Below are 18,999 nucleotides of genomic sequence, written 5' to 3'. Positions count from 1 at the left end.
GCGCAAGGCAATTGCATAAAACACTTTATTTGTGAATCCAATAAATTCTTTTTTGGCATTACAAATCCCCCCAACCCCAGGAAATTCCGATCCCTTCAATGTGAAGAGGATGGATAGTTTCTGGAACAGCACATAGTCATTGTGAGCACTCAAGGCATACACTCTTATTTGTTTTATTTGTTTGCAGATGCCTATAAAATTATAGGGATGTCAAAAAATATACTATCAAAATATAAAGATATGATAATTTATTGCATGACTAAGCTAGTGTTCAAAGGGCCAATAACTAAAATCAACCAATCAGACTTGTGTTTTACTGACTGAGTAAAACACTTTCCACATATTGGGGTAGGCACTGTTTTGCACAAGGACTTTTCAATCTCTTGGTAGACTTTGTAGTTGGTTCTCTTATATTTTCATTCTTACTGATCCTTACTATAGTGAAGGAAATAACTTACAAATATTACAAGGTTATTTCGAACTTTCATTCCTTATTTGTTATTTTCCTTTTTTGAAAAAGTCACACATAAATCATAATTGTGTGCTTGATGTTTATGATATTTTTTTCCAATCTGTGATTTAAAATTTACAGCGATAGACAGAACTGTTGGACCACTTATTGCAATTGCCATGAATCATTTACTCTATTTTAACAAGGTAGAATTGAACGGGTTGGTCAAAACCCAAGCTAAGTGCAAAATTTGTTTGTATTTTTAAAGGCCCCCGAGAAGTTGTTGTAATCTATTGTGTTTTTACTGGCTGGCATAATTATACCTCATATGCAAGTTTCAACCTTTTTCGGTGAATAACAAGGAGCATGGGCTTGATCAAGAATACAAGACTGCAAACTGCAGAGCAGAGGGGGGGGGGGGGGGGAAGGGAGGCAAGCCTCCTGGGATCCTCCCCTGGATCTACCACTGCATACAGTTACTGGGAAAACGATCACACAAAAACCACTTATTAGAAAAACAAAAACTGCAAAGATAACAAAAAGTTTCCTCATTGTATCGGTTATCATAGAGTTCACCCATTTAGCCCCTTCACCCTTAACGTTTTGTCGTGGAAACTCTTTATCAGGAATCTTGCAGCCAAGGAATTCACACAAAGGTGTCCAAGCTTGTTTCACGTTGAAAGTCGACAACTTCTCTTCTGGAATAACGGCTTAGCCTGTCGTTTCGCCCCAGGTCCGTTTCGCCCCAACTCAAAGTCGTTTCGCCCTGACCTAAAGTTAGTTCGCCCGAAATTTTTTCACACGATTTAGAAGCAATAAATGGTTAACTTGAACAAAACAAGCACTGTTGAGACCCCTTCTCATCTTACCGATGACATTATCATTGAATACTATGTACATTACGTGCAAACATCTAGCGCCGCTTATAGAACAAGTCTTGCTTCTGTCACTTTTTAGCTCGTAAGTAGTATTCTAGGGAGTAGGGAGGGTAGGGAGTATTCGTGGTCAATTAATGTGTAATGTTCTGTGGGATCGAAAGTGTCAATTTCAACATTCGGTACGCAAATTTTAAATAAACATGCAAGAGAACCCCGCGGGAGAGGCAATGAACCACATCGTCAGAGTGTAACTTCATAGTTTATTGAAGAGTACTACTTTACTTATTTACATGTTATTACTATAAACTCTATTACAACCTATTAGTATATACCACACAACTGAATAGTACTTTTCGCGCACGCTGATTCGCTAGCTCGGTGTTAGCCAAGTACTATTCACCTCCGAGCAGCTGAAGAAAAACAAAATGGCTTCCTGTTTCAAATAAAGTTACTCTTAGACAAATAAATTAAAGTTACTGTTTGGTCCGCTAGCTATTCAGCTTGTATGGTATATACTAAAACAATTATTCACCTCAGTGTTGGTGAAAGTGGTGGATATTTACCTCCACTTTGTGAATAATTGTTAATTATTTACATAACAACAGTAGCGTCAAGAAACTAATTTCCGACCGAACCGAACCGAACCGAACCTATTGAAACGGAACCCAAGCTGACCTAGTCTAAACCTAAACTTAGTTACAACGGTCGCAACTAGAAGTTTATACTTACACGTTTATACTTAAATGAATCTTAATATGACCTAACTGTTCCATTGAGACGACTACAAGCTTTGAGTAATTGCTTTGAATATTCCTCTAGTAATTTGTAAATACATTTCAAACTAGGCTCGATTTCCAGCCGTTTTGGGAATCCGGTTGTTTAGAGGTTGTTTATCCTCCCCGCAACGTGTAGGGCAAGGAACGCGGGCTCACAAAACGGCTGGAACGTGTGCGTCTAAAACGTGACTATAACACTATCGTTTTCCAGCAAAGCTCACCAGCAGTTCTGTTATTTCATTGGGTGGTGGCTTTTGAGTTGACATATCCCTCCGAGAAGGTGTGACATGTTCATAAATCTTTAGAAGGCGAAAACTTGTTTTTCGAGAGAATGCCTCCTCTTTGTAGAATCGACGGTTTTCCGTGAAATTTCGCCAGAACATTCACTGATAGATAAGGAACAAAACTGTGTCGGCGAATTCTGTTATTTTGAATACTTTTCTCGAGGGTCGTACAGGGGTATTCTCGTGATGCGTGATTAGCTGATTTTATTTTCCATCATCCGTGACCTGAAGGTTTTGCGTAACCCGTGAAGAACTTTAACCGATATTCGTGATTTTGAGAGACGAGTCCTCCGAATGGTTAGAGTCGTCTATCGAGAGTGATTTAGGTATGCGATTTGCAAATTGGAGCCTTGGCTTTAGCCTTTCACAATTTTGCTTTCTTCAAACAGTTTTTCTAGTGCAAGAGCAGGTTATTTAAAAGAGCACATTATTTGTACTTGCTCATTTTCGTGATTCGGGAAACTGAGATTTTGATATCCGTAGATCCGTTATTCGTTATTTTTTCGGTTCGTGAACCGTGCCAGAGACTCCCCCTGTACGACCCTCTCCAATAAAGGTCCCTATTCTAAAAGACCTGGGTACGAAAACCACAGTTAGCTGCCATGGTCGAGGGTGAAGTTTCTGGTCTTCCTCTCACTAGTTGTCCAGAATTATATTCAAAATCTTTAGTGAGCTTTATTGCTTCGCTTGAACCTTTAAACATCACGTGGAAGTGCGTATAGGAACACGTTCTACCTTTAATAACCGACATTCTCGACGATCATTCGCCGCCGTTTTCCATTCTCAGTGTCGGAAGTGGAGAAGGTTTCAACGATTTGCCTTTTATCGAAAAGCTGAGCGAAGTCTATCGAGGTAGAAATGGAAAACTTCAGTTGTTTTTACGCGCTATTGAACCTGAGAAAACTAAATTGGTAGCGTTTCGTGCGAAAGGAGAAGATTTACCCGAAAGTTTGAACCAAAGGGTCTGCATGAAATTTGACTGGTGTCCTGTGCCTTTCCAAGAATATGTTGAACAAAAAAAACCAAATGATGCGAAGTTTGATGTTATTCACTTTCTGCACAGCATTTATTACGTTGCTGTTGAAAATGCACTCAAACATTGTTATGAGTGCGAGCTTGGGGATAAAGGAATAATTTCCTCCTTTACTCAAGACAAAGACAGTCCTTATGTTACATACGGTCGAGCGTTCTCTTCCGAAGGCGTTATTTTGAGCCCTGGCTCATATTACAGCAACAAAGAGGTTATAGAGGTGGCAAAAAAGAATGGCTGGAGGTTTGTAGAGTGTCCTGGAGAAGTTACTGCTGGTGACCTAACGGACATCTTTGATAGTTCTTCAGAAGAAGGAGGTCGTGTATTGGATTTCCTAACTCAGCGTGTCAACACGAGACTAACGTTGAGTGAAGAAAAATTGCAGAAAATTCTTGACTACTGGGAAAATGAGTGTACTGATAATGAAACTGGAAGGAAAAAGATTTCTTTTCAAACAAGATCTGTCATGATTTTAAAAGGTATTTAATATCTGTAACCATTTGAAACAAAGAAGGTTTTGAAATGACTGTCAAAAGTAATAATAACACAATTAAGGTTGCTTAACACAGTTTTTGATACCTATGTTTCATTCACCTTTTTCTCTTGATCCCCCGGTCGCCAAAAATGGCAGCAAGCAAGTTAACAACACAAACTTTGGTTTTTTGATGGTTAAGCTGACGTATGTGCCGTTGCCATGACAACACGAATAAAAATAAACAGGCCTTTAAAATCGGTTTTGTTTATTTGTAGAAAATCTAGTCTTTAGATTTTCTTTATAATTTGCATGCATTAAGCTTGTAACGATTCTTACAAGTTAAGACCATTTTGCTAGTGATTTAACAGAGAGATCTTTAATTGTCCCTTGTTGAAGGTTTACTGGAATATCCAGAGTTTCCTTTGTTAAAGTTGAAATATTTTCAATACTCCAGTTACTTATTTCCTAAAGTATTTTCGTGCCAAACTTCATGAAATTCTAATGCGTGGTTCTCGAGAAATAGGCGTATTTCCGAGAGTGCAAATTTTCATTCAATCGCAATTTTTTGACTTACTACAGATGCGCTGCATTTAACTGGGTTCTTTCGGTAACAAAGAAAAAGCTGAGAATTGCTGAGTTCTTTGCATCTTTACCTTTTCTAACATATATTTATGATAAAAGACTAAAGCCATCAATACACTGCGTTCAATTATAGAGAAAAATAGCACAGATAGTGAAGGTGTTGAGTAAATAAAATGATCGCTCTATTGACGACATGTTTGTTGTTTGCAATCCTTGTGCGCGCGCTGAATTGCATCAGCAAAAGCGCGCACGAAAACTGTGTTCAGCCACCTTAAGTAAGATTCAGTTCAGTTTTCAGCTTTCAGTTCAGTTTTGTTCTTTTTGCACTATTTCCAAACATTTCTACATTAAAGTACATTGCAAGAGTAGAGAGATAGAACAACAAACTAAATTTATTTTAATTACACAAGTGATGAAAAGCAAATGTGCGCAGTGACCAAAATAGGTTAAGCTTTCGAGTTGGTCACTGCCACGGGCAATTAATTGGCATGAACATGTACATAGTTTAAAAAAAAAACAAAGGAAAGTAAAGTGCAAATAGGTTATATAAATGATACGTGTATTACATAATATGTATATGAAGAACATTAATTATAGAATGTAATAATAAAATTAACATAGATTTATTATAGAATAATTAGTTATAGAACATAGTAATAAAATTAACAAACCATGGGCAGACTACACTTAAGAGACAGACTGAGTATTTAGAAGATACAGTTTGTATTGTTTATAAAAATGGTTATAAGATAGCTTTTTCAATTCTGAGGGAATGGTTTCCCAGAATTTTGTGCTGCAAAAGAAAACGTAGTAGCACCATAATAATTATTATTACTTATACTTGATCTATAAATATTAAAATTAGTCGCAAATGTGGTATTATAGCTATGGATCTCAGAGGCTTGTGTGAGAGCTCCAGAAAACATTACTGGGATGTTTGTGGGGTCACTTTTAATTTCATGTATAAAAAGGGCTAATTTAAATTTATAAATGTTTTCGAGTGTGAAGATTTGTAAAAAATTAAAAGTAGGACATGGCACTATCCCAGCTATGAGCAAAGAATATGCTACGTACACATTTATTCTGTTTTGTTTTGATCTTTTGTAGCCTTGTTTTACAGGCACTGCCCCAACTTGTAATACCATAAGTTGGATATGGACAGATGAAGGAATAATACAGCTGTCTTACTGTATGAACATCTACATAATATCGTAATTTATTAATAATTCCTACACTTTTTTTGATAGTAGAGAACAGTAAAATTTGTTGTATTAAAAACCATTTTTCACAGTGGCAGAAAGTTATATATGTGTCTTGCGCTTGTTCTATGCCAATAGGCACCTTGTTAAATTTTTTTTTCTTCACTAAAAACACATTTTTTTTTGTCCAATATTAGTTTTCAGCTTACAATAGTTGCTACGCTTTGGGGTTGATTCATCTTACGATTAATTCATTCATTGCAATTGATTCATCTTGCAATTGCTGTGTTCAGTGATTGGCTTTAAGATCTGCCATTTTTTTCAATCAATTAAAAGTTAAAGCAATCACATCTTGCATGCTCAATTTTTCTCGGGCTTTGAGCAAGTTACAGGTAATTGCTATAAATTCCAATTGGTTCATAATGCTGTTGATGCCAGTTGCATTTTTCTTAGAGCATTTGCTATGGTTTTATTTCAATTGAAAATTTCTCTTTGACTTGATCTCCATCCATCCAAACACTATATACGAGGGTCATGAAGGGCTAAAATGGGACGTGGAGGTGTATTTTTTTGAACTGGAAAAATGGGATTTACTGCACTAGGACTGGGAAAGGAAGAAACAATTTCGAAGAAGGGAATAGGATTTCTCTTCTTTAGCGGTCTCCAGATCTATAATTTGACACTACTGCTCAAATGAGGCTTAATTTCTGGCAATAATTGTTTACAGTGGCAGATCCAGACCTTGAGCTAAGGGGGGCCCGGTTTTTTTTTTTACTTGCCCTACCGGCCTTTCTTTCTTCTGTGAGTCTTCTTTACCCAAAATAGGGGGGGGGGGGGCGGGCCCCATGTCTCCCTCCCCTAGATCCGCCACTGATAAAGAAATAAAGTTCTACATCAGTACACTGCCTGCTACGGCTTCCAGGCTTCATACGGTCAATTTATTTGACTAATGTAATGGACGACAAAGTGTGTTTACTTACTGAATGCGAGATTTTTTTCAGTGCGTGTATCCAAATGGCATCAATTGGTGTAGTTTTCACTCATTATATGGATTAGTTTGCAAACAACCACTAGGAATGGGATTTCAGATTCCCCAAAATTAGAGTGGGATCTGGAATTTAAGCCAAAATTAGGATGATAACTGGGATTAGATACCCCCTTCCCTACTTCATAGCCCTCATACATGTATGGTGTTTGAATCGATTGCATCTTTTCACCTCTATTAAAGAGCAACACTTTTAGATTTTACTTGATGAGGTCAAGGACGTGTTCTCTCTGAATCAAATAAATATATATACTGGTCTTTTACAATATCGATTTGAGGTCATTTTACTGTTTTGATTACCTTAAAGAAAGTGTTCACCATTATTATTCAGAATGCGCAATTCTGTGATTTTTACCGTGCCATACAAAATTAAAAGAAATAAAGTGAATGAATACTGAAAAAAATACAAACAGGAATCAAGTCAATTGAGGCTATCCTTGATACCAGAAACGTTCTAAGTACTTGCAGAGGAGGATCCAAGATTTTTCAAAAGAGTTAGGATAAAGGTTTGAGACAAGAGGGAAAACAAAGGCCTCTGAAATGGCTAGAAATGGATCTAAAACTGTCGACAGTGAAGTTAGTTTTTAATTATTATAAAACAACGAGTAACAAAGTGGCCATCACGTTTGACCAAATTTAAATGAATAGACTAACTTCTAAGCTAAACCCAACAGACGCAACAGTTGAGTGTCACCCGGACGATTCTTTGAAGGTGCCGAAGTTGCTTTTTCGATTGTCATTGAGAGCTGCAAACTCATTGGCAACATCTATAAGACAAAGTTTGTCTATTCTCTGTCTGTGGGTGTTAAGTACTGTCAGATTGCTAAATTTTTACCAGCGTTAGCGAGCTTGGCAAATATTGGGACTGGACGGCTTGAACACTTCGCGAGGGCGACACTAAACGGAAACAGGGAATACGGTGAACTCTGTAGAGCTAACCGTTTGGAAGCTGGCACTCGTTACAAGATTCCAGAGGTGCAGGGTCTAGTTTCTAAATCCGATGAGGCGAGGAAACGACAGTAAACACGGAGGCTTCTAATTCTGGAACACAGCAACTTCTTTAAATGTTGAATAAACTTTGTAGAATAAGGTACTTTATAGCTAGTAGCTAGTACACGCGTTACTCAGGTGGAACGATCCTTGAAAATCGATTTGAAACAGCTATAATAAAAATTCTTTTTTTTCGACCATTTCAATATTTCAGGAGAAAGAGAAAACAAACAGCGGTAACAAACATAACATGCGTAATCTATTTGTTATGTTTGTTACCGCTGTTTGTTTTCTCTTTCCCCTGAAATTAAAACAGCTACACTTCGCGTCACTTAGATATCATCTTAAGTACACACAGGTGCTCGCTTTTACAAAAAGATGGTACCAAAGCATACACCTGTTTAGGTCCTTATAAATTTCACTTTGATCAAAGTTGATCCTATAAAAAGTAACTACAGTCGAACCTCCCGTAAGCGACCACCCAAAATGTCAAGCCTACGTAGTCGCTTATGGCAGCTCAGATGGTCGTTCACAAAAGGTTTCAAATGGAGTGATTTGACTTGGAAACTTTTGGTATTTTGGAAAACTGGTCGCTGAGGAGACTGAGGTGGTCGCTTACGAGAGGTGGTCGCAACCGGAGGTTCCACTGTATATAAAAATAACTACGTACATCTAAACAGCTGCTACTATTTCGAAAACTCCGTGGGAAGTTTCTTTTTTTTTCTCCCGTGACAGCCTACAGAAACAGTTAAACAGGATGGTGTGGACAGGAGGGATCTCTGTTCTTCCTCCTCCTCGCCATTTCCCGTCTGGGTCATGCATTTCCACATGGAGACAAACAGGAACGTACTTCTAATAGCTACAACTTTCAAGTATAGCTGCTTTTTAACCCGGGGGAGGGGGAGACTCCCATGTGAAAAGGTCTGGGATGCTCTTCGTCTCGCTTGGGGGTGTAAATCAAGGATTTTGGTCTTACTTTTGACGAAACACCACTACTGTTAGCAGTCAAAGTACCTTTTAGGGTGCGAGGTAGCAAGCTCTTTTATCAAAACAATAAAAACGGCAAGGCACAATATTCGGACCAGTAATTCACTTCAAAAGTCCATAACCATGCACACACTCTTTGCTTTATCATTCTTACAAGGAAGATTGTCGACCTCCGATCTTATTAATGCGAAAGTGCAATTTGGTTTGTTGTTGATTACAGCAGTTGACTGCTTTTCACAACACCAATATTGTTTGCAAGAACTTTGTCATACAGGCCGTACAAATCTGGTTGGGGTAAGGGCGGGGTAATGGACTTTTTTTACCGAAGTGATGTTTTTCCAACAGTTTTCATTTAAACAAAGCCTGAGCCTCACCGCTCGATTTATCACGCCGAAATTAGTTAATATACGAAGTTTAAGAGGAATTCACTACACTGGTGATCTCGTAAAAATGTGGGAGCCCAAACTTGCCAATTTTTGCAAAGAAATGTATACCAAGGAGGCAACGGAAGGTAAAAATAGTGAAGCTTGGGGTCTCATATCCTTATGAGTTTGCAACGGATTCTTATGAACATTCGGCATAACAAATTGATTTATGGTTTTTTTTTTTTGGCTTAAAATGAAAAGTACGAAAAATTGTTGATAGTTCGTGATGTCGGTAAAAAGGTCCATTGAGCAAAGTAATGCAAGCCTTTAGTTAATCCTCCTTAAGAATTCTTTGACGTAAACTTCTAATATTGTATGTTCTGATTGAACTTTCAACTTTTTTTGAAAAATTATTCTTGCATTTCGAATACTTATTAAAGAACAGTTGCTTAGAAGTACAACTGTGATGTTTGTCAAGACTTCTATAAAATTAAATAGATAGACAAGCCATGAAATTTACCCTACCGGCCACCTCGTTAATACGGTCAAATTTCATGGCCCGTTGGTGACCGTATTAACGGGGTTCACTGTAATACTGAGTTACAAGGCAAGTACCTCCATTTTTTTCTCCTCAATAAACGTACAAGAGGAAGAGTCTATGGAAAGCTCCTGGGAAAGCTATAACAATCAAAGCTGGTAAACAGAAAACTGAAACAAAATAAACGGTTTATTCGTGCCTTAACCTAGAATGTATGCTTTCTTTTGTTTTGGTCCTCTAAGCCTCGTAGCAAAATAACACGTTGTCCGGTCTCGCCTGTCGTCACGTCCGGTATTAGGGTTCAAATATCAAAGACAATAGAGGATAAGCTACAATAACTTTACAAACGCACGGAAAGATTCGTGATGAAATAACAATTGAACAGAAAAACACCGCTACAAAAGCAGTTGTGGAAAAACAAAAACAAACTAAAACAACACAAAACCAGGGAAGCAAAGAAGGGTTCCCAGCGTTTGCTCTCAGTAGTTTCTCGATCTTGCTAGACAAAAGTACAGATATTGTGTAACTTTTGAAGCAGTTCAGTATCCAAATCTGGGGGGGGGGGGGGGGGGGGAACTCCCAGAAAAATTGGGCTGGGGTGTGCGGCCCGCTTTCTAAAGACTATTTATGCTCTGACCAAAAATTTCATTTCCAATTTCGAATGTATATGCTTTTATAAGGGAGGGTAGCTTCTTGCCCAATTTAAAACTAGCTAGAGTGCAAAAAACATCCCCTATTAGGACCAAAATGGACAAAATCGATACCTCATTTCTGACGAAAACTGCCAAAAAACGTACCATACTTTTTGGGGCCGTACATCCTTGTAACAACAACAATTTATTGGTATTCCCATATGGATGGTGTTACCTAAATACAGAATCGCTAAATAAAAATTCAAAAACGAAACAAATTACAACAGCAACCAGAAAGAAAAATAAACATAGTTAGTTACAAGATCGTAAACACTCTTTTTCCTTGGCCATCGTAGCTTTAGAAGAAACAAAACACAAACCGCGGTGATAAACATGGAACCAAAATGCGTTTTGGTTCCATGTTTATCACCGCGGTTTGTGTTTTGTTAGTTACAAGATTCTTCATTTTAGGTTCTAGGGTCACAAAGTTCTCTAATTTGTAGTGCTTCATATGTAAAGTAACCTAGTTTTTTACAAATAAAAGTGTCAGCATTGTTAAATAAAAATATTGTTTTCTCTGTGTTCAGTAAAGGAATCAAATTTTGGATATTTCTTGATGACGCCATTTGTGACTTGTTGTCTAATATTATTGTATCGGTCACAATGAAATAAGAAATGCATTTCATTCTCAATTTGGTTAGAACAGCAGTACTGACAAATTCTAAGAGTTTCAGGTAATTTATGACCCAGATAAAAGAGTGCCCTCCCCACTCCCCCACCCGCCCACCCCCGCACCAGGATCCAACTACATGCACAATATATTTCCGGCAAAACCTGAGGTGGTCAGGTGGCCAGCGTCGAAAGGAAAGTGAAAAAACCACCGCAAAACAAAACAATAAGAATTAAGGGGTAAAAACAGTCTCAAAGAAATGACGAAAACGGATTCGTCTTCCGTCCTTTCTCCTTCAGGTAGAGTTCAGTTCTGACAACTGATGTGTTCAAATGTAAACAAGAGTCGTTTGATGAGAATCGGAAATGCGAAAATACACCATCTGCATGCCACACGTATGTTTCGATATGTTGATAGTGCTCCATCGAAATTTAGTCGTAAAATCCCTAGATTTGTATTCTTTCTTTCGTTTACGTGTATAATATCGTTTGAAAATAATCTAGGTGTGGATTAGCGAAAGAAACCCATTTGACGTAACGCGCCAGAGTGCGTGTGCAGATCAGCTGATACTTGTCACGTTTTCGGAGTGGCTTTCACTCTCGAGTCTTCTGCCAAGTTGTTACAATGATTTTTTGCTCTTAAATCGCCCACAATTCTCTCAAATGCGACGAAGAACGTTTCTACAATGGATAAAATGTTCACAAACGTTTTCATTAAGCTTTAAAATGTGGTTTTTAAGGCGAAAAGCGCCATTTGCAACTAATATTTTCCGTCAACAACAATAGCTATTACGCACTCGAAAACACGTGTGCTTTCAACAGTCTTGCGTCAGATACCCACCCTTGGTTACCACAGTAACCCATGAATACTTATTGTTCGAACTGGCTTGTGATTGGTGCGGTCTGACGCAGAGGCTATTTTTGGCTTGCAAATTTCCCCTGCTGGAGTGTTTTTCACACGAATAAATTCGTGGCCAGCTTTCAATAAATAGCACGATCAGAGAAGGGCGAAGGATTGTGAAGTTCAGAACGTCTCAAGGAACGAAAGTAGTTCTGTCCCTTACCAAGCTGATATTGAAATTTTACAGTACCATCCGGTTGAGTAGAAGCGAGAACGGAAGATAATTTTAAAGCGAAGCTTCAAAGTCTTACGAAAACGTTGCCAAGAAATAAAACGAAACACAACAAACATGAAGGACGAAGTTCGTTCCGCCATCAAGTTCCTCACCGAGGTTGTTTCAAGGAACTCTAAAGTCAATCAGGAACAGATTGAAACATTTAACGACACATTAGAACAGTTAATCATCGCGAGATTCGAGAACCACTGGCATCCGAACAAACCATTAAAAGGGAACGCATTTAGATGCATCAACATAGAGACGACAGGAATCGACCCCGTGTTACTAAAAGCGACGAAGGCAAGCGGAATTTCACCTTCAGTCTTGCTGGAGATTTTCCCAGGTGGACTTGCTTTGTGGATTGATCCTGGAGAAGTGTCCTGCAGAATAGGAAAAGGTTCTATCTGCCCACTTTATTGTAACACTCCTCAACAACCACCACAACAACAGCAACAGCAAGGTAGCAATCGTTCTCAAAGGCTCCTTCAGCCCGTCTATTTCAACGGGAGCTATCGTCAGTGTTCACAGTCGAGCTTCCAGCAGACGCTATTTCCACGGATCCAAAGTAACAAAGAAAACTTCGACCGATACCACTGGGTTAGTAAAGACTATACCAAACGACCTACAGAAGTGTTTTAATTGCTGTACACAATTTTCATTGACCGCATCTTTGTAAACGACCGAAGGACTCGAAATATCTTTAAGATTTTCCTCCACGCACACGAATGTTTAAAGTTTTAATATAGTAAAATGTTTTAAGGTTCCTTGTACATAGACATACGTTTTCTATGTACAGAATTGATATTATTAAATGGAAAAATTTTTACTAATGTATTAATTTTTGCCAAATAGCTGGGAATGGCTTAATTTAATTTGTAAATTTGTACATGTACAATTGTGAAATAGTATTTGGAAGCTTCCAAAGGAGCGAAATTGTGTAAAGATTACTATTATATTGTTTCAAAATTTTGTACAAATGCAAGTTTAATATTTTATCGTTAATAAAAATATTGTGGCATAGTGAGGATTTTATACTTTGAAATGTTTTTTTGAGTGAATGTGGGTTGAAATGTAATGCAACAACTTTATGACATCAGACCACTGTCTATGTGAACATGTCATGTCTTTTCTTTGTTGCCGAGGCAAAATAGCGGCAGCCAATTTTAACGCAACTGACCATTATTGCTCAATTTGATGGCAGTCTTTTTTTCTTTTTTTGCTCTCTCACCTGTCGGAAATTACAGCTCTGTGTCTCATCTCTACAGTGTCTGGTTATGTCTGTGGACAATATTTTATTCTGGCTGAACAAAGAAGCAAAAATGGCTAAAATTGGATGTGACAAATGTTAAAATGAAAGCACAGCTGTTTCAGGCCTGAAAATGAATGAGGTTATGTTTCTTTTGCCCATCAAAATATCAATCAAGGCCAACCAAACCCATGAAAAACTAAAGGCATAACTTGAAAAATTGAAAACAAATGTTTGATTCTCTGAGGTTTTTGTGGCAAACTTGAATTACAAATTTCCCATTTTTTGGTATGATTCATTACTCATGTATGTTCCTTGTTATTCTATGCAGTAAATAATTGAGAGGAGTTTTACCATTTCCAAGAAATGTATAAGAATTAAGGTCTGGCTAGGCAGACATGAATACTACAAATTGAAGTAACCAAACCTTCAAGTAAATTTTGATTGGGACAGAGACTGCCCTAGAGTGTTCAGACAGTGACTTACTCTTGTCTATTTGCTATTCTCTTACATATTTATTGAAGCTTTCTATTCTCTTTATTCTTGAAATCATGCATTACTACATTTCATGTTGGCTAAGCAAAAGAGGGATTGCTCACAGTGTAAAGAGGTCTATTCTGTGTGACTCAAGTAAAGTCTACATATAAGGTTTTAATTGACTAACAAACAGATTCTACCTGGGAGTAGTTCAGGCTCTCACCTCCCCTTAATGGAGGAAGACTGGGCCCATTCTTGTACACCTCTACCAGCGCTTCTCCTTTGGACCACCTTTGAATCTGCACTACTGTTTATCTACTGTTTATGGCACCACTTACATGGTCTTACCACATTTCATACGTAACGACAGCAAGACTTCTACAAGTACTTGTCTAGTAATTTGTGTTACAACAACTCAGCTAATTTATAGGTTGATCAAACACTAAAAGGATCTCAAACCAGTCTTTGAGCAAGACTTAATGAATAAAGGCTAGAAGCCAGAAACCAAATGCCATGCATATTCCTAGCATGACTTGGTTGATGCTGTGTGATGATCCTGAGTTGCAGTTGTCTCCAGTGCAGCAGTTTTCTATTTCGGTGGTTTCCCATTGGCCAGGCGACGTGGGGCATTTGGGCAAATCTTGTGGACTGGCTCCACAGCTCGACAAATTTGGGGCATTACATCTCTTGTAGTAGATCGTTGTCTTGGTACTGCCCTGAGTGCACTTAAATGTACCTGTGAGACATTTTAATGTTCCTGATGGGCATGTTATTGACTCCATCTTTGACTTGCAGTCTTTGGTGGAATCTTCGCTGGTGCATTTGTAACAGCTCAGAGAATCTACGTAGGAAATGACATAACATTAATTCTATTCAGAGAGGGCTTTTCATCTTCTACCATGGGGGCAGAAGGGAGAAACTGTCTCCTTCTCTGTAGCTTCAAGAATAATGAACATGGAGTAGAGTATGTATGAGTTAGGTTTGAGGTTTGACACATGAGTTTATGACATCAAGCTAAATGGTGCCCCAACAGCCACCATCTTGGGACCACTTTCTTGGATAGTTTTCTTGAGAGTAAAAGAAAGTCAGAAAACCATCTAGGACTACCCAAAAATAATCAAGATCAATAAAACAATGCCTAAAATGAAAAACACTAGAAGTCTGCTCAACAAACTGAACAGTCAACTTGAAGAATGGCGTAACCACTTTGCAACAGTGCTTAACAGGGATCCACCTGTAGATCCCCCGAGCTACAAGTTAACCACCAATTACCGATCAACACCAGCAACATCACGAAAGAAGAGATTAAACGGGCACTGACAAGACTAAAGAACGGAAAAGCTGCGGGATCAGATAACATTCCACCAGAAGCCGTAAAGGCAGGCGGACAAACGTCCATCGATATACTATATGATCTGTTCAATACTATCTGCACAACCGAAGAGATTCCGGAAGACTGGCTAGATGGACTACTAGTAAAACTGCCAGAAAAGGCAGACACTAGCTATTGCAAAAATTGGAGAGGAATCACTCTGCTGTCCATCCCCAGTAAAGTGCTTAGCAGTATTATGCTCGAAAGAATGAAGGTGCATGTAGATGGAAGACTGCGTGAAGAACAGGCAGGATTTAGAAATGGAAGGTCCTGCGCAGACCAAATTGCGACTGGGTGACTGGGTGACTAAAACAGCATTCAACAGACCAAGGGGAAGTCGGTGGGAGATGATCCAGAGACTACAGGACCTAGACTTTGTTGATGACATCTGCATGTTATCGCATAGGCTACAGGATGCCAACAATCAAATGGAACGACTGAACACCACAGCACAAATAGTAGGCCTTAAGATCCATCCTGGTAAAACTAAAGTGCTGCGGATCAATGCCATTCAACAAGGAGAGGTTCGTCTCGATCAGTCGTACATTGAAGAGGTTGAAGAGTTTACCTACCACGGTAGCGTGATGAATAAGACTGGAGGAACGGATGAAGACATAGCAGCAAGAAGAAAGAAAGCGCAGCAAGCTTTTGCCATGCTTACACCAGTCTGGAGAAGCAAAGACCTGCGCACAGCTACCAAAATTAGAATTTTCAACACCAATGTTAAGGCAGTTTTACTGTACGGTTCAGAGACATGGCGAGTGACGACAGCTTCTACAAAGCAAGTACAAACATTCATCAACAAGTGTCTGAGGAGAATTCTGAGAGTATATTGGCCTGTGGTGATTTCCAACAAAGATTTATGGGTAAGAACTGGACAAGAGCCTATTGTTACCACCACAAAGAGAAGACGCTGGAAATGGATTGGTCATACCCTAAGGAAGGGTGAGAGAAACATAGCGCGCCATGCGATGGATTCGAATCCGCTAGGAACACGGAAACGTGGCAGGCCCAGAACTACATGACGCAGAAGCATACAGAAGGACCTGAAGGAGATCAACATGACCTGGTGCGAAGCCAAAAGAGCGGCTCAGGACCGACAGAAATGGAAAGCAATTGTGGACGCCCTATGTCCCCCATGGGACAAAGAGGACTACATGATGATGATAAAATGAAAAAGATAATTGCGTTAATACAACAATGTTAAAAGCGAAAAGAACAATGCATCAGAAAAGTATTTTTTTTTTTTTTTAAAAAAAGGAAGAAAAGAAACACAAAACAATAAAAAACAAACTTGAAAAAGGCATGCCTGTCAAAACACGGTTGCCATGAAGCATAAAGACATGTCATACAATTTTTCTTAAAGACCCAAAGTTTAGCATCTATTACTAAAATATTACAAAAATTACAAATGCTTAAGTTCTGGCTTTTTGAGAAGAAGAAGAAGAAGAAGAAGAAGAAGAAGAAGAAGAAGAAGAAGAAGAAGAAGAAGAAGAAGAAGAAGAAGAACTTTATTTAACGAGGGTAAAAACACTTAAAACAGTTAGCACTGACAAACTGGTAGCCCTCATAAGGAGTTCTTTGAGGAGTTCTGAATTTACGAAAAAGAAACTCCTTCAGTTCTAGCTTCCCGGTTAAAAATTTTAAGAAACCTGAAAGTGAAAAAATAATAGCTAAAAAAATTGCCGATCCTCCGTCACGACGCTTATTAATCTTCTCGACGTTTTAATGTGGCACTTGTTTGAGGGCGGTGCTTATATTATCAAAATGCAAAAACGCATTGAAAATGTTTTTGACGTAAACATAGCTCTTTCCTGTTCAGAATAGATATAGATATCAACAACAACCAAACTCAGCTTAATACCTATATGTGACTTTTCTTTCCGCATTTAAACATTTAACCCCTGCGAGCTATACTTAGGTGCGTTTCTTTAAGAAAATCCAAGATTGGATTCTTAAATCCGAAAGAATCCGAAAACGGATTTTACGTTTCTTTACTAAAAAGATCAATCCAAGATCTGTCGGATCATGGTGCGTCAAAGGAACCGAAGAATCCACACTGGGAGTGGATTCTGCGATTCCTTTGGCGCACCATGATCCCAGAGATCTTGGATTGATCTGTTTAGTAAAGAAACGGAAAACCCGTTTTCGGACTCTTTCGGATTTAAGAATCCAATCTTGGATTTTTTTGAAGAAACGCACCCTTACAAATTCAGCTTTCACACAAGAACTATACCTGAGGGGAACTTCGATCACTTCCCGCTAAAGAGTAAAGTGAAAGACTAGACAAGCCGATCGATTGTTGAGGGGTTTAGGGCCAATCTCTTTTTATCCCAATAGCGATTTGGTAACATTTATTTCTTATTTTGTTTTACTTCTATATCTGCGGTGATGGGCTAATCCCTTTGAGCTTTGCCCATTTATACGAGTTTCAGGGGTGGGCGTTTTTTCCAGAAAACACGCTAAATTTTAATAAAGAAGAATCAGGGCAGTCCATCAGGAGACAGCTGAAACCCCCGCTCTCGTTTAGCGTGCAGTCTCTCGCACGTCTTTATCGACTCTCGTCAACACTCGGTTACTCTCATAAAGGCCATTCAAATTTTTCCTGAGTGTCGACGCGTTCTCGCTCTTACATTTCGTGACTTTCTTCAAGTGGCGTGTACTCGGTATTCGGCCACCCTCGATGATACTGATCGATGGAAGTTTCGGCGGTAGCTTACTTTCGTTTGTCTCTAACGCTTAGTCGAGCTACGAGATGACCTCGGTTGAATCTGAGCGAGAATGAAAGATTTGGGTGTAAACCATAACAGATGTTTCGACATGGTAGGAGATCTAACCTAGGTGCACGAAACTAACACCCCTGCTTACCTCCTCGAGCAATGAAGAGAGCCACAACAATTATGGCAACGTGGAAATAACTGCGAGCCATATTCACTGCTTCCGCTAAACAATTGCACACAAGGGTGGTTCGCGAATTTAGTTATGTGGATATTTGAGGTGGATATTAGAGGACACCCCATATAAGGTAAGGGTGGGCTGCACTATCATTCATCAGTCATTAGCGTGATACATATCGGCTGACGTGACACAAGTGACAGTCAGCCTGGAGAGAGGTGTGATGACAGACACCTTTATTGATTCATTTTTTTCTTTGAAATGCGAAGGAGTCTGTCTTTCTCTCAGGCAGTGTGACTCTCGCTGCCTTGTAGCAGAAGAAGCAGTCGCATAGTCTCACAGGTAAAAGCATCATTGAGATTCCTTCAAACGTAGATCAACGTACGTCAATCAGACAATGAATTAGTCAGTCAGTTAGCTTGTTATTCAGTGAGGGTCTCCCAGGGGCGGGGGGGGGGGTCTTTGTTCCCTTGTTCCCTTCCAAAATTGCCCTATGTTCCATGTTCCCACACATTTTCGTTATTTGTTCCTCTTTGTAAATTTTTCGAATTTTGTTCCCCTGTTCCCAAAAAATGGCTAATGTTCCCTTGTTCCCTTCGATATTTTGCCAATGTTCCCTTGTTCCCCAAAACCCCTGGGAGACCCTCTTCAGTCTGTCAGTCTCAAACAATCGTCTCTACACGTAGTGCCTATAATAATAATAAATTACAGGAAGCTCTCTCACTGACTGTCCTGTTCTCTGTAAAACAGGGAACTTTTCTGTATCACGCTAACTGACTGATAAATGATTTAGAGCTTAATAAAAGCACGTGTGATTCCCTGACAGTTGAAACAAGTCCAGTTCAATTCTTTCATTATGATCCGCATCAGGATTTATCATGCAAGGTCCTGACACGGATCATGGTATATCATTTACAATGATCACCGTTATCTTGGATCGTAAACAATTGATACATTATAGATAATTCATATAAAAACTAAGCCAATAAT

At 38.9% G+C, this 18,999-nt stretch overlaps 2 protein-coding genes and 1 pseudogene across 2 annotated transcripts; 2 read left to right on the top strand and 1 right to left on the bottom strand.

The window, feature by feature from the left end:
* Positions 1–2,949: 2,949 nt before the first annotated feature.
* On the top strand, positions 2,950–5,780 carry LOC110065490 (carnosine N-methyltransferase 2-like; annotated as a pseudogene).
* Positions 5,781–11,864: 6,084 nt separating this feature from the next.
* On the top strand, positions 11,865–13,051 carry LOC110065472 (protein BTG2-like). Its single transcript, XM_020772618.2, has one exon. The coding sequence runs from the start codon at positions 12,092–12,094 to the stop codon at positions 12,656–12,658; it is 567 nt and encodes a 188-aa protein (XP_020628277.1). The 5' UTR covers positions 11,865–12,091; the 3' UTR covers positions 12,659–13,051.
* A 702-nt stretch (positions 13,052–13,753) lies between these two features.
* Positions 13,754–18,110, bottom strand: LOC149108630 (uncharacterized). The gene is made up of 2 exons (XM_089293599.1): positions 17,983–18,110; positions 13,754–14,583 (listed from the first exon to the last, which is right to left on the bottom strand). Exons 1-2 carry the CDS (start codon positions 18,041–18,043, stop codon positions 14,219–14,221), a joined length of 426 nt encoding a protein of 141 aa, XP_089149725.1. The 5' UTR covers positions 18,044–18,110; the 3' UTR covers positions 13,754–14,218.
* Positions 18,111–18,999: the final 889 nt, after the last annotated feature.

Source organism: Orbicella faveolata, unplaced genomic scaffold (genome assembly GCF_042242905.1).
Source record: "Orbicella faveolata isolate gen_17 unplaced genomic scaffold, um_ofav_v1 contig_25, whole genome shotgun sequence".
NCBI classification, from domain to species: Eukaryota; Metazoa; Cnidaria; class Anthozoa; order Scleractinia; family Merulinidae; genus Orbicella; species Orbicella faveolata.
Note: the sequence above shows the minus strand (reverse complement) of the source record. Positions and strands in the feature narration are given on the sequence as shown.

Coding starts and splice junctions, on each gene's coding strand:
- LOC110065472 (XM_020772618.2), top strand. CDS start 12,092: ATGAAGGACGAAGTTCGTTCCGCCATCAAGTTCCTCACCGAGGTTGTT.
- LOC149108630 (XM_089293599.1), bottom strand. CDS start 18,043: ATGGCTCGCAGTTATTTCCACGTTGCCATAATTGTTGTGGCTCTCTTC. Junction 14,584..17,982: donor TCTCTTCATTGCTCGAGGAG/GTAAGCAGGGGT, acceptor TTTCCTACGTAG/ATTCTCTGAGCTGTTACAAA.